This window comes from Vicia villosa, unplaced genomic scaffold (genome assembly GCF_029867415.1).
Source record: "Vicia villosa cultivar HV-30 ecotype Madison, WI unplaced genomic scaffold, Vvil1.0 ctg.000029F_1_1_3, whole genome shotgun sequence".
Taxonomy (NCBI): domain Eukaryota; kingdom Viridiplantae; phylum Streptophyta; class Magnoliopsida; order Fabales; family Fabaceae; genus Vicia; species Vicia villosa.
In genome coordinates this window covers 250,254-266,102 of record NW_026704963.1, presented here as the reverse complement: position 1 = coordinate 266,102, position 15,849 = coordinate 250,254, and the positions used below count along the sequence as shown (strand labels likewise).

Below are 15,849 nucleotides of genomic sequence, written 5' to 3'. Positions count from 1 at the left end.
GAGAATAGAATACCAAGCCAATTGATCCAATTTAATCACATAAATATGATTGCAAGTTTGCAACAGTATAATGTAATATATAAGTATAATGTAGATTCAGGTAGGAGGAAACATAGGCTGAAATTAATACCCCTACCCACAAAACTCAAACCAAGGTGGAGAAAAAGGTAAGAGTAAAAGAAAATCAGAGGTACCAGCTCCTTCAACCTATACCTGCTACTGTGTATTTTTCTCATCTCATTACAGTATCCAATTTCTGTATTCTCACCATAGATACAAATTTGATTCTTCAAATAGTGAAAAACCACTAAAACCAAATGGTTTGTTGTCGACTAAAAAGAATAGAACTTCATGGCCCTCTATGCTTACGGAAGCATAAACAACCCTGCTGCTGATCACCGGGGATCATGCCCCCACCTTTGGATGTGTCGATGGCCTCCAGCATGGAGACAACCTCCTCCATCTCTGGCCGCTTATCAGGACTGGCATCCCAGCATTTCCTCATTACATTTGCAAGAGAACTTGGGCAGCATCTTGGCATTTCTGGTCTCAAATTCTAAATTCCAACAGAAAATAATAATGTTATTGTAATGGATTCACAGCCACTGCATATACCATGGTAACAATAATGGATTGCTTTGAATGAGACAATAAATCAAAACAGAGTAGCAAGTATACCTGGCGAACAACAGCTGAAGTAATTTCTGAGAAACTAAGGTCGGGATATGGCATGTCACAACAATATGTCTCCCATAAACAGATTCCAAAACTGTACACATCACATTTCCTGTTGTATGGGTTTCCATTTAAAACCTGTAATCAGCCAACCCCATTGGGAGAAAAATGATTAGTAGTTTCACATCTTATTAGTTGAACAACTTAATATTTTAGTTGAACAACTTAATATTTTAGTTGAACTTAATATTATCTTCCAATGGAGTTGGGAGAAAAATGATCAGCCAACCCCATTGGAACCTATACAACAGCTTTCTAGTTGAACAACTTAATATTGTTTATCTCATCTTTTTCTTCTTATTTGTAGTTCACACACTATTTGCAGCCATATTAAGGTAATCATTTATTCTCATTGAAAACTCTTAGAACGACATTGGAGAATAGAGACACTTGGCCGCATTTGGATGAAATTGAGGCTAGAGATGCCCATTCCCCCATCAGACAGTCCTACCATTAGATTTTGAGACAAAAAAAGTCCGGTGAAAAATTTGTACATATCTCTTTCTTCATACATTCACACATTCATGGTCTGATAAGTATTTAAGCACTTAGGGAACCCTATCAAGGGATAAGAAGCAAATCACTTAAATAGACCACCGAGCATCATAACTTGAGCATTCAATAATGGCCAAGTCTCTTTCATAGCACCGCCCCTGAGAACTGATGTCCTGGCGGCTGGCACTCTATGGTACTTTACTAGACCTTTCCGGTTCTGAGCCACCAGAAATCAGTTCTGATTCCAGTTGGTAAGTATCTAAGCACTTGGAGAACCCTCTCTTAAAAGCTAGCTATCAAAGGGAGAAGAAACAAGCCACTTAAATACACCACAAAGTATCCCATAATGCCCAAGTCTCTATCACATAGCACTACCAAAGCCTCCTAACAGAGTCTTATTTTAATCTATGAAGAGAGATACACAGGGTTTCACATAACAAGGCCATTTCGAATTTTAACGAGAGGATCCTTTCCTATTTAGACATTGTGTGCCTTTGTACTAAGTTTTTCACTCTATTGTACAAGTTAGCACAATCATTTAAAAAGTTATCAGGAATTTACAGGTACTGACTACACACCTCAGGAGCCATATAACCAAGAGTTCCAGTCTCCCCAGTCATATCATTAGGATTTGATGCCTCAACTCGTGCAACACCAAAATCAGCAATTTTCACTGTGCGAGTCTTATCCAGCAGCATGTTCTCTGTCTTCACATCTCTGTGGACAATCTTCTGAGAGTGAAGATAACTAAGCCTGTAAAACCAAGTGAGTTCAAGTTGAGTAGTTATATAGACAAATTATGCGCATTATTTTTTTCCCAATCTACTAAACGTCAATCAAAATAAATAAATACCCTCTTGCTAAATCAAGCGCCAGCTGGATGACAACCTTAAAAGCTAATTTCCTCCTCCTGTTTTTTATCAGGTATGATTTCAGAGTACCTCCAGCAAGATACTCCACAACAACACAGCAGACATTGCTTGGCATGCCAATTAGACCAGTATCGGTTTGTATCTGCAATTCTGCAGATCCCATTGTGGCTCCTATGAACTAAACATGAAAACAAGATACTTTCAGAGAAGTGCATAATACCAATTGAAATGAGAGAAAGTAAAAAAATATCTACCAAATATCACAAGATATCATAGAGCAGGAAATAGAATATGTCGGGAAGAAAAAGAGCAATGGGGGCCTTTAGAGGCGTTACTTATGATTATACTTGTTCTCTACACCTGCATGCATCTTTAGTTGCAGAAAAGGAAACTACAAAGAGAAGAACATGCAGCATACCAAATGGAAGGAATTTGACGCTAAGAATATGCAAAACATGCATTGAACAGGAGAACATGGTAAGAACATAAATTTTTCAAAGAACAGATTCACCATAAATTATAGAAGCTTTCATGATTAGGAAAATTCAAAACATGCCAGCAGGCTGGTTTATTTATTTACAAGCCTTGTTCAACAGTATAAAGGATGCTGAACCAATTAGAAAATGTCTATTCACATCCATTTTTATCCTCTGATGTGAAAGACTAGTTCCAGTTTAAAGCACTCTGGAGTTGCAACTATGTATACATAGAATGATAATCATATCAAAACTGACTCTTTTTTATATGATGAAATTGGTATTCATTCTTAGATCAATAGAGTATCTACATTTATTAACGATACATGATTTAAGCTCTATACTGTTAAGGAAAGGATGTAGTCAAGTTAATTATCCTATAGCCAACTTTATGATGGGTATGCTATTTTCAACACATATCTCCTCAATACCACTTTCAGAATAATACGAAAGAAGTAAAACTCCAAATATGTAAATATACATCCAAGCTACCATTGCAAATTACATATTCCAACAATCTCATTTCCGTATCGCCCCTTATCATCAAAGCTACTTCAGAGTTCCATATCCCAACTTAATTAGATTAACAACAGGTAATCAGTAAAAATAAGAGAGAAAGGCATACCTAGGACAGTTAAGCTCTTGTTGTGAATAAAATTCAACAAAATATGATTAACATTTTTTAATTTCCACAAAATATAAGAATTTCTTATCTTTTGCAAATAAAATATTATGGAATACCATTACATTGTGAAACCTGCATACTTCATGCTCTTTAAATAATTTATATAGAGTTTTTTATAAATTAATAAAATATAAAGGGCCCTCAACAACAATCAAAGAAACACCTTCCAAACTAGCAAGAAAAACCAAGCTGAATGTAAATGAAGGAAGAGCATAGAAGGGAAGTTGCAAGGAAGTGATGCCGCAGTTAACAAGAAAACTCCTAAAAGTTACAAGCATCCTCGAGTATAAAAGAATTATTATCAAATGACCTAATCACTGGGACATGGGTTACAGTGTTGTTGTTGTTGTTTTTTTGAAAACTAGGTTACAGTTTTATTAAATAGAGAGGCCGTGGCGGAATGGCATAATGGGTTTTTTTGACAACCACCATTGGCAATTTGTGGATGTTTTACATGGCGGCTCTATAGGCCACAGCAGTATGTTAATATGGAGGATTTTTGGTCTACCACTATTCACGACTCCGAGTGGTTAATAGTTATCAGTATCTCAAAATAAATGTGAGTCCTCTCTTGATTTGAAACTAAATTGGACCAAATCAATGTAAATCGATATGCGCATCTATTTGGAAATAAATTACAACATAAAATCTAGATTCATTTGAATGAATAGCAACATGCCCCTAAATTATACAATTTAAATTTTGCTTCAGATGCAGCCTTGAAACATGCAGGGTCGTGCAATCCAGTTTCTGAAAGACTTGTTAGGGTTTTTTCTCGCTTTTTGTTCAGAAAAAGACAGAATCAACCAAAAGGCAATACTCCAAATAACCCAAGTCAAATATGCTCTACAGTGTTTTGCTATCACTTTTTTTGTAGTATAAGATAAATGAAATTGTGTTATTTGCTTCTTTTAACAAACTAGTTTATTTTATACTTCAAAATACCGTAATTAGATTGATCATGTATCAAACAATTCATAATAACTAACATTAGATTCACAATTCAAACATTAGATCCTCTGATCCACGACAAGAATCTCAATTTGAAAAACGACCATATGAAAGTATGCTCAACATAAATAAAGAGTCTACAATGGAAAGCAAATATGCTGCATGAACTCAATAGATATAATATGCAAAGGCATACTTATAAAGGAGGACTGAATTGCATTTTTCAGGAAAATGATTCCAATAAAGGAAAAAAAATCGATAGATCGCATTCCAAATAAAAGAAAATACCAAGCAAATAACATCAGCACATGCAACATTGAAACCACAATCGCATCATATACACAAACAATACAAACATAAGAAAAGAGGCTGAAGTCAAATAAAATGATATCAACCTTTGTAACATTGGGATGATCAAGTTTATGCCAAACAGCAACTTCCTGTATAAACGCCGCCCTTAGTGAAGAAACCTCAGCTTCTGTCCTTTGGCCTTCTTCACCCCAGTCAAGCAATTTAACTGTGATCATCAAGTTAGTCATTACAACCCATTATCAGTAAAATGCAGAAAACGAAATCCCTAACTCAACTTCAATCAAAACAACAACCAACAAAACAAAAAACAACAATTTTTACTACATCCACCCCCAAATTTGATAATATCCCCAAAAATTATTCAACCTCACAAAATTATTTATAAAGTCAACTCTTTTCTGGAGAAAATTTGTTTTTTATAAAAAATTGATAGAATTAAGCATCTGAATCTGATGAGTACTAAAATTCATCTAAAACCTAAATCAAAAATTAAAATTAAAATTAAAAAAAGAAGAAGGATAAGAACAAACCAGCAACATCTTGAGTATCATAGACACCACGATGCACCGTCCCAAAAGTCCCCCGAGCAATAACACTTTTGATAATAAGCTTAGAAGGCTCAATTTCCCAATCCTGCTTCTGCTTCTTGAAGTTCGTTTTGAACTTAGCAGCCTTAGGAGAAGTACCAGCGCTGCTGGTATGAACTCGAGCATGATCAAAAACATTAGAAGCAGTAGAATCTTCATCTTCAACGCGCTTTTTCTTGTCAATAGTCAACACTTTGTTGAGATGTCTCTCAAGCTGTTCATCTATGCTTTTCAGATCAATCTGATCCGCTCTAACAAATCCATCACTGCTTTCCTTCATCTTGCAATCTATGGATATTTGATTGATTGATCAAAATTGAAATTGAAATTAAAAAAAAAAATGAATTTTTTAGGGTTTGAGGTTTTTATTGATTCATCATCTTCTTCTTCTCTATTTCTCTCTATCCATGTGGGCACATGGATTTGCCTGCTCAAAACGTGTGCCTCTGACCCACTTCACTCTCTTCTTCTCCACTTTTCTTCTATTTTTTTAATATAAAATATTTTCAACTTCTATTTTTTTTTTACCAAAGTTATATATTATTTTATTTTTAATTTGTATTTTGTAATTTATAGATATATTAATTTTTCTTAATTAAGTGTTTGACTGAATTTTTTGATGGAATAATTTCTTTTGAAAACTTGGTGAAAAATTAAAGTTATGTATTATTTTATTTTGAATTTGTGTTTTGTAATTTGTGGATATTAAGTTTTATTTATTTAAGTGTTTGACTAAATATTTTTGATAAAGTGATTTTATTGATGTATTATTGGTGATTATTTTAGTAGTTGTAAATAGTTTGATTGTGACTAAAGTTGTATTAAATGTTTAACATACTTTTGTATTGTTACGTGTGCCGCTGGAATACTAGTAGGGGAAAATCAAATTTTATATTTTGAGTAATTTGTTTTGAAAAATATTTGTATGACGGTCAACTTAAATAAGATTGGTATTTGGTAGTATCTCGGATTAGTATCTAATGGGAGATTAATGAGAGTTAAGGTAGATTTACTTTACCGGTTCATATTGTTATTGTAGCTTATACATAATTGTTAAGAAATCTAGGGTAATGCATATGGAATCTATAGTAATAAAATTAAGGGTGGAAAACGGGTATGTCCATCATGTTTAGGTCCGTCATGTAAAAGTCAGCAAAAAAATTTGGCGAGGCGGGACAGGCATATTTAAGAGTGCGGGTCTAAAACCTTAATCCGTCCTGAAAAAAATGAGGGCGGGAAAAGTCTGCGGGCGTTGTACCTTTTAGGCCTAAAAATAGTAAAAGTGTATGAAAAAACGCATGCCCGCAAAAGCCCGCAAAAAATGGGGCGGGGCAGGACGAGCACATTAAAGACAGTGGGCCTAAAACCTTGTCTTGCCCCACAAAAAAATGCGGGCAAAACAGGCTTTGCCCGCGGGCCGAGCCCGTTTAGCCACCCCTAAATAAAACTTCATAACCATTATATTAACAATTTTATTATATTTTAAAATTTGAATCCTTCATCCAAATTGTTTATAAAAAAACAATTTTATGTTTTTGTTAATTACTAAAACCAAACAAAAAAATGTAGACATCATATGGACTTGAGTTCTGATGCACCAAGTGAGATAGTGGAACAGAGATGGACTTGTAAGATTAACACTACAACGTCAAAGTCAGTGGATAAATGAGAAAATAGTTTGAGTGTGTGAATGAAAGAATATATAAAATGACGTATGTTGAACTTTATATAGTAGGGCGGTTAGAGTTGTCCTTGTGTGATCTAGCGCCTTACGTGAGGGGTTGTCTAATTATATGTGACGTTGTTAAGCGCTCTGAGCCACTAATCCATGACGGGCATGTTTTTGGACTGGAACCTCATCGTGATTAGATTTTGTTGCCATTGGACTTGCGGTTGGTATGGAACAGTTGCCCAAAAATTTGTCATTATGTAAGAACGGAGAAACTTTTTATGGTATCATGCCATTATCTCATTCGAGTGTAGTCCTCATGAAGGATTCCTATTTTTTGGAAGTGGAAAGGCTTAGAAAGTGTGAGCGAGTAACCTTGTATACGCGCATTAAATGCGAGTTTTGTCATCGAAATATTTCGCAAAGATATTCTGCCATGTGGCCCAAGACTCCTAGGATAAGGGAAACATTGTACTTTATGATGCTCAAGTGCACTTGAGTGACGTTGTGATCCTAATATCAATCTTGTTTGTTGAGCACCGTATATGGAGTGATGTTGTGATCCTAACATTATACCAGTTCAAAACTTTGTAAGTTCTCACAAAAGGTATATTTTATAGGTCTACATAAACTTCATCTCATATTCTCCACTTATTGAAACCACATTTTTAACAGGGGCACTTAATCTTAAGACCCTGAATATATTTACACTCAAATGCAAAATTCAAAAAATTAATTAATCCATTTTCATATTTGATTGCGTGTATCCGCAAGTATATGGAGTGTATCAGAGTTATATAAAAGGTTGTCGAACCCACAGAGACTTAATGGTCAATGTATCGTTTTCTATTGTTACAATGTTTATCTAAGCTTATCAATAGAAGGTTTGGAATAAGTAGAACAAAATAAAATAACAACTTTGAATTAATTCAGGTAAATAATATTGGAATGTGGCTTTTATTCTTATATGTTGTATTTTATTTAAGGTGTGTAGTTGTTGATGATGATTTAGTTTTTGTTGATATATGTTGTTGTTGATAAAAGTTGTATGTTGTTGATAAAAGTTGTATGTTGTTGATAAAAGTTGATGTTGTTGATGATGATTTATATGTTGTATGTTGTTGAATTATAAGGATATACCTTGTATACTGCATCACTTATTGTTAGATGAGTTTATAATGTCATGTGTGGTTTGAGTGTTTTGCCAACCCGTCACTAAATAAATAAACTTTTTAATTGAATTAGAAATTTATAATATAAAAAATTAAGTTATTTTAGAAAATAATTTACATTGATCAAGTTTTTTCGAGCTTTCTTCATTCCATTCTATGTAACTTTCTCCCTCTTCGAGAATTGGAATTTGGTTTAATGCTTGTAGCTCTTGAATCAACATTTCCTTCTTTACTAGTCTAATGAGCTAGTAGAGAATAAAGTGTTGGTTGAAGAGTCACAAACATTGAACCTAATTCTAACTTTTAAAAAAGCGAGCGAGATACGTAGAATGAAAGGAAAAAGCTAGGAAAACATTTATCATTATAACTTGTTTTTCTAACATAACTTAATTTTTCAAATTATTAATTTATACATCACATTCAAAGGTGATATGTTTAGTGAGTAGTTTGTGAAATAAGCATTTCACATATGTTATAATAAACTCAAAGAACATATCACCATGATTGAAAGATAAAACCATAGTGAAAGGTTGTTTAAACAATAAAAATGGTGTTATTTTTCACTACGGTTATTTAAAACAACATTGATTATAGGTAGTTCCCTTTCTAGTTTTCTACCACGGGTATTGGACCATGGTTATAGAAAAGCCACATACAATGACACCCTACCAAACCATAATTATTCAACTGTTATTATAGGTCTTTTGCATCCGTTATTAAAGGTGTTTTTCACAATAGCGGCATTTCAAGCCAACTAAATCCTTCCTGACAGAGGTAAGAAAAATGACACAAATCGACACCTTATTCACTTTGAAACGAAACCTAGTAAAATAGGCAAGAGAACTATTGGGAGATGAATCCTGCTAAATCTGCAAAGAAAACAATAGCACCAAATAGTAACAACAATATAAATTAAGACCACACCAGTTATTTTCAATAAAATCTTAATACAGCAGTACCGTAACATTCAACTAATCCAACCGAAAAATTTAGATTTGTATACCATTGGTAAATGTTGAGCTTTAAATTGCTCGATTTTCTACTTAACCATTTCAAAGCGATTAGTTTTTCATCCTCGATCATTTTTTGTCTTTATCTTCTTTATTGTGATATAAATTATCGTTTATTGCGTGCCACATTATCCAAATACAAGCACTCAAAATAACCCTTATTTTCACACCATTCATATTGCATATACCACTTCCAATTGGTCTAAATGCACATTGCTGCAGTTTTTAAAAGCTGTGATAATACCCAACCACCGACATTTTTCATATCAAATTCTCAAAAACACATGACATTTGAATAATAAATGCGCTACTATTTCATTACCTCCATAGTCAGAAACACAACTAAGATCATTCTGGTTTAGTATGAATCAACTAAAGAGGTTATCTTTTGCCTCAACTTTGTTCTACAAAACCTTCCACAACAACACTGAAACTTTTGTAGGAATCTCTCCATACCAAATTCATGAAAGACTTGAATTTGGATTAGTTGTGTTGTCCATCATGAGTGCATTATACGTCTCTTTTATTTAGTATTGATGATCATTTCGTTCCTCCCAAATCCATTGGTTTTCCTCTGTGTTAATTATCTTCACACCTTCCAAAACATCCATCATAACTTTTAATTCTCCACCCTTATTCTGATTTAGCTCCTTATCTGAGTTGAAACTCCATCTTCTTTCTTCGTTCTCTTGTGCTAAACAATCAACAACTTTCATATTTTTATCGCTGGATAACAAAAATATATTGTTGAACACACTTTTTAAAGCGACTTTATCACGCGACCAATCATTCCAAAATCTAGTTTTGGTACCATTACCAATAACTTTTCTTAATCTTGTATTTATCCAATCACCCAGTGATTCCCCCTTTGTGGCCTTTAATTGGCTCAAATATTTCCACCAAGTAGATCTTAAGCAATTACTTGTATTTACATTCTCATATCCCTGCTTGTATTTATTTAGAATAATTATCTCCCATAGCCCATTAGGGTCAGCTTTTAATCTCCAAATCCATTTTTCCTAATAGGGTTATGTTAAAAGCCCCCCGATTTTTGATGCCTAATCCACCTTCCTAAATAGGTTTGCAAACCTTACTCTAGTTAAATTAATTATTTTTTCTCTCCTCCCCGATACCACCCCATAACAACCATTTAAACATAGACTCTAACATTGAGAATATACCTGATGGGGCCTTAAAAAAAGAATGAAAGTGGACTGATAATGATGTAAGGATTGATTTATAGATTTAACTATCAAGTAGTTTTTATTTACTTCATCCTATGTTAGTTTGGAGGCTTCTTCACAACAAAACGCATACGGACGATAGTTTCTTGCTTAGAGGTATTCATATTATATCAAGGTGTTCTTTATGCATGCATAGTTTGGTAACTTCGCAACATATTTTCTTCAAATGTCCTTTTGCGAGTTGTCTTTGGAATTGGTTGATGGATAAACTTCAAGTTGCTTTGCCTATCCGAGATATGTCGGACTGCTTGAATTGATTGAAAATCAATTGGTCTCCTCAAGCCAAAGTGGTGGTCGTTTCTTGTGTTACGAGTCTTTTTCATCAGATTTGGAGAGCTAGAAATTTGAGTCGATATGAGGATATGAAGATCCATTGAACTTCTAGTTGCTCGAATAACTCTATTCTTAATTTTTCTCCGTTAGAAGGTTTCAACATTTGTATTCATCCTGGGAGGCATTTAAAAGTTGTTGAAGTGTTATGGGCACCCCCTCCTGTCGGTTGGATTAAAGTGAACATTGATGGGTTTGCTCATGGCATCCCTTCCTTGACGTCTTGTGGAGGTATATTCAGGGATGACAAGGCTTGTCTCGTGGGGAGTTGTAGCGTATTTCTTGGTGAGGGAACTCATGTTTCAGCGGAATTACTTGCAGCGATTATCTCTATTCAGAAGGCTATAATGTTTAAATTGAAAAGGATTTGGATTGAAACAGATTGCTTACTTGTTGTGAAAGCTTTCTCAAACTCTAATTTAGTTCCTTGGAAGATCATACCTCGTTAACTTATGTGTCAGACTTATACTTCATCTATTGACTTTATGGTGTCGTATATTTATCGTGAAGCCAATTTATGTGCTGATATTCTGGCTAGTATTGGATATCATAGTAGGATATTTGATTGGTTTAATTATGTTCATATTGATATTTTGAAGGATTACCTTTTAGACAAGGATGATACTCATAGGCTAAGACTTTGTTATTAAGGGGATTTGGTTTGATCCCCCATGTGTTCTATATTCCTTCTGGAAAAAATCCTAATTCTAATTAACATTTTTTTCTTTTCTTTTTCAGGACTATTGGCATGCACGCACTTTAAAAAATGACAATCTCTCATCATACTCTTTGGAGTTTCTCACGTATCATGTGTGTTTTAAAAAATATTCTCTACTTCTGGAAGTGTAGGGAAGCGTTTTTATTTTATTTTATGTGGATTTGTTATGTAGGTGTATTTACAGAACCTTTATTTAATGTTGTTTAAATGGTTATGTAGATGCATCTACGGAGAAATTCAACGTTAAATAAAAAAGTGCTTTCGGAGATACACATTTGAAAGCGGAGGACAAAAATGAAATTTCGCCGGGTGCCTAAGAGTATTATGGGATGGATTGAAATATTATCCTGAAAATAGAGATAAATATTTTATATTAGGCATTGTACTATTGGCAAACTTTAAATTTTTATTTTTACTCTCTATTTTCTTAATTATTATTAGAACATTTAGGGAAAGTCAAGTCTCTAGTCGAGCATTAGAGACACGTCAAGTGGCGCATCGAGTCTCTAGTCTAACATTAGAGATATGTCATCGAACATTAAAGGCAACATTAGAGACACGACGTTTCGTCAACTAGAGGAGGGTTAGTATTTTAATATATGATTCATCTAACCCTCTTTCACACGGTCAACTTCTCTATTGAATATGTAATGAAGATTTTAAAAATATATTCACAATTCATAGTTTAATCCATAGTTTACCCTGTCAACATGCTTATCATGAGCTATGTTTGACCCAACACATATTAACAACGTTAAATAGTGCATGCCCTATCTGTAGGGTAAATATTAAAGCTATGTAATAATCTGTAAAATCAATGAATAAATTTAATATACACTTATTGCTTACTTTTTTGAGTTATATGAGATTTCTTAAGTGCTTTTGGTTTTTTTTATTGTGGCTTAGCTATTTTCTGTTTTGTTTTCTTCTGGTGCCAAAAGAAATGTAGAGAGACTCAAAGTCAAAATATCCCAGAGAGAAATAATTTCATATTAATATTAGAATCATTTATTATTTTAAGATAATTTTGTTTAATTTTTTCACCATTTCCAGATATATTTCATTGTTATTACTTTGAAGAAAGGAGAATTTATTATTTGTATTACTCCATGGATTAAAGAAAATCATATGTAGCATAACTAACAAAAGAGACGTCAAGAGATAAATAATTGCATACTAATATTGAGGCTATTTATTATTTTAAGATAATTTTATTTAATTTTTTCCAACAAACATAATAGTATATTTTTATAATGATCATTATTATAACAATTGATTTATGATGATTATTAATTTTATTTCAGATCTTTTTCCAAAAATATATAATTATTGCTACTTTAAAGAAAAGAGAATTTATCATCTGATTTGTCAACATTTGTATTATTGTATAGATTAAAGAGAATCATATGTGGCATAAGTAACAAAAGAAACACCAAGAAATAAATAATTTCATACTAATATTGGGATTATTTACCATTTTAAGATAATTTGGTTTAATTTTTCCAACAAACATAATACTAGTATTTGACATTTGTTTTATAATCATCATTATTATTACATTTGGTATATGATGATTATTAATTTTATTTCAGATTTTTTGCAAAAATATTTAATTATTATAACTTATTATCTGATTATCGATAGTTGTATTATTAAATAGATTAAAGAGAATCATATGTGGCATAAGTAGCAAAAGAAATTTTAAAACATATTCTCACACAAAACATATATTAAATGATGGGAGATCATCTGAGAAAGCTTCTCGGGCATATGTGTTCATTTTTAGGTTGATGAAGTTTTAGGAAATTATCAATCCATGATTCTCATATCAATATTTCTCATTCGGGTGAAAGGGTTATATATGCTTTTGAAATACTTAGAAGGATGGATTGGCTGAAATTTTAATAAATTAAGTAATTTTACTTTTAGCCAAAGGTTAGTAAAGAGTTCGGGGAGGTTGTAATCAATGATTATTGATTCTTTTATTGTTAGAGACAAAGTTATAAATAAATGTTAAGATACCACAAAAATCGTTGTAACAAAATGGTATTTAAAGGTGACGATACTCACACTGTTATTTAACATTTTTATGATAAAAAAATTATGTTATTTTATAAGGTTCGAAAACCTTTATGCGGCATCAAATTTTAGTTAGAGGTTTGTGTAGCGGTGAAATTGGTGAGACTAGAGTCATGGGAAGACTTAGCTCATTTTAACAGAGTCGCCACCGCGCTTTATTGTTTCCAAAAAGGAATGGGTGAAAGAGCGAATAAAACCCACAGAAGTTTTTAAAATCAAAACTAATAAACTTATCGGAGTTCTGGCTACGGAGAGTTTGTTATACAAGGGGAAGGTTTTAAGCACCCCTCATATCCATGGTACTCCATGGGAACCTCTTTGTTTTGTGTTATTATCTTTTGTTTATAAATACCATTTTTTTGTGTAAAACCTATGTGAAAAACTTGTTTGAAATAGAGGGTGGGAATGGGAAGAGAAGTTTTTGAAAGTGACCTCGATAAGATATCGCATCTTAGACCTACATTCTTAGGTGCAATAGGGAAGTCAGAGCTACTGTAGTTCCTCTTTTTTTAAAAAAAAAAAAAGAAAAGGGGCCAAAGTGGCCAAAATCTTTTTGGGTGTGAGCTTTAAAATACTCACAAGTTTTTAAAAGATGGTTAAGCTTTAAAATACGTAACAAGTTTAAAAGAAGATTAGACTTTAAAATACCTAATAAGTTTAAAAGGTTAAGCTTTAAAATACTTAACAAAAAGGAATTAGACTTTAAAATACCTAATAAGTTTTAAAAGGTTAAGCTTTAAAATACTTAACAAATTTTAAAACAAATCAAAGAAGGACCAAGCCCTAAAATATAAGGCCAATGGGTTAAGAGAAGTTTCACCGGGAATAATTCATCTCTTAACACCAAGATTTAAAAACAAGATCAATGGATCAAGAATAGTTTCACCGGGAATAATTCTATTTTTAATACCAAGGTTTCAAAACAAAAGGGGTTTGGTTAAGCTTTAACAATACTAAACCATAACTAAGTGAAAAACTTTAACAATACTTAACACAAAAGTAAAAGAGATTGGAAAAGAATTTAAGTACCTTGACAATTTAGTCAATATCATTCACATCCATTGGATATGACATCAAGCTTAAACAATTAACACTAAATACCTCATGTATGTACAAGAACAAACAAGTGAGTATTAACAAGAAAGAGATGAATGTATTTAAACCCTTGGATTCAAATCATGTATGAATGATGAATGATTAATGTGATGATTAAACACTGGGGTTAGATAAAATAATAACAAGTACAAATCACATGGATATAAAATCAACAATTATATGTGTAGCGGGGAAATTCTGATATCGAAGCCATAGGATTGACTCGACTCAATATTTCGTTTGAAATCGCCACCGCGCTTTATTTTTTCAAAGGAAAAGGGAAAAGAACGTAAAACCCAAAGTTTTGTTTTTTTTAAAACAAGAAAGAGAACTCAGGTTCGGGTGTTGATTATATGAGGGGAAGGTTTAAAGCACCCCTCATATCCGTGGTACTCCACGGGAACCTTTTTGAAAATCTGTGTTGTGTGCTAAAAAAAACGGTTTGTTTTATTTTCAAAAATAAGCTCGGCAAACCGTTTAGCTTTGGGCCTACATACCTCCTCGGTGCAATGGAGAAGTCAGAGCTAATGTAGTTCCGCTTAAAAGGGAAAAACTTTTTTTTTTTAAACGGATAAACACTTTGTTGTCGTTAGAGAGAAATACTCAGCCATTGATCTTGAGCATGAGAACAAACAAGTTCTTTGCATCGCAAATGAAAGAAGGGCTCCAACTCGGATAAAATCAACGAGTATGCCACTAGCTCTCTCACGCGGAAAAGATCTTGTTATTATCAATCAATTTCAAAATCGTGGGGTATAACCACTCGTTTCGACAATTAACGGTGTCTAAACTTTTTTGAAGAAAAGCCACTAAGAGCGAAAGATATTTTTAAGAAAAAAGGTTTTGAAAAGATTGCAAACATAAGAATATTTTGGAAAAAGGGAGAAGATTTTGAAAATTTAAGAATGGGAGGAGATGAAGAGGCTAACCTAATGCATAAAATAAAAGCTAAGGAAAGAAACGGTCTAACCGAATAAGAAGCCAACACTTGACATTAAGAGCCAAGGTAGTTTTCCCATCCTTTGGATTTATCAATACCAACACATTAACACTTGGGGATCCAGATGAACTTATTGTCTTAGCACCATTTTTCATTAAGCACATTAAGATTCTGACGAAAATTGGGCAGAGTAACGGCTGTTTTCGGGTAAAATCCTTATATCAATGCCTTGGAATTAACCATCAAGGGCTTTCAAGGAAATACCTGCACAAATAAACATACAACAGAACAATGCCAGACAGACAGAACAATCACAGGATAGTAATAGAATGAGTCCAGAGGTACAAGGTCCATAAGTCCGAATCTCCAAAGCGCTAGGGATAGTAACCGATAGTCCAAAGAGAGCCTTATGTATTTTTTAGATTTTGGTTATTTATTAGTGTTTTAGCAAAAAAAGTAAAGTATGGTCCAAGTGGACA

General features: G+C 33.1%; 1 protein-coding gene across 1 annotated transcript; it reads right to left on the bottom strand.

Moving 5' to 3' along the window:
• Positions 1-21: 21 nt before the first annotated feature.
• LOC131622388 (serine/threonine-protein kinase STY13-like) lies at positions 22-5,572 on the bottom strand. The gene is made up of 6 exons (XM_058893416.1): positions 5,057-5,572; positions 4,610-4,731; positions 2,084-2,280; positions 1,809-1,983; positions 679-813; positions 22-556 (listed from the first exon to the last, which is right to left on the bottom strand). The coding sequence occupies exons 1-6, from the start codon at positions 5,391-5,393 to the stop codon at positions 350-352; spliced, it is 1,173 nt and encodes a 390-aa protein (XP_058749399.1). The 5' UTR covers positions 5,394-5,572; the 3' UTR covers positions 22-349.
• Positions 5,573-15,849: the final 10,277 nt, after the last annotated feature.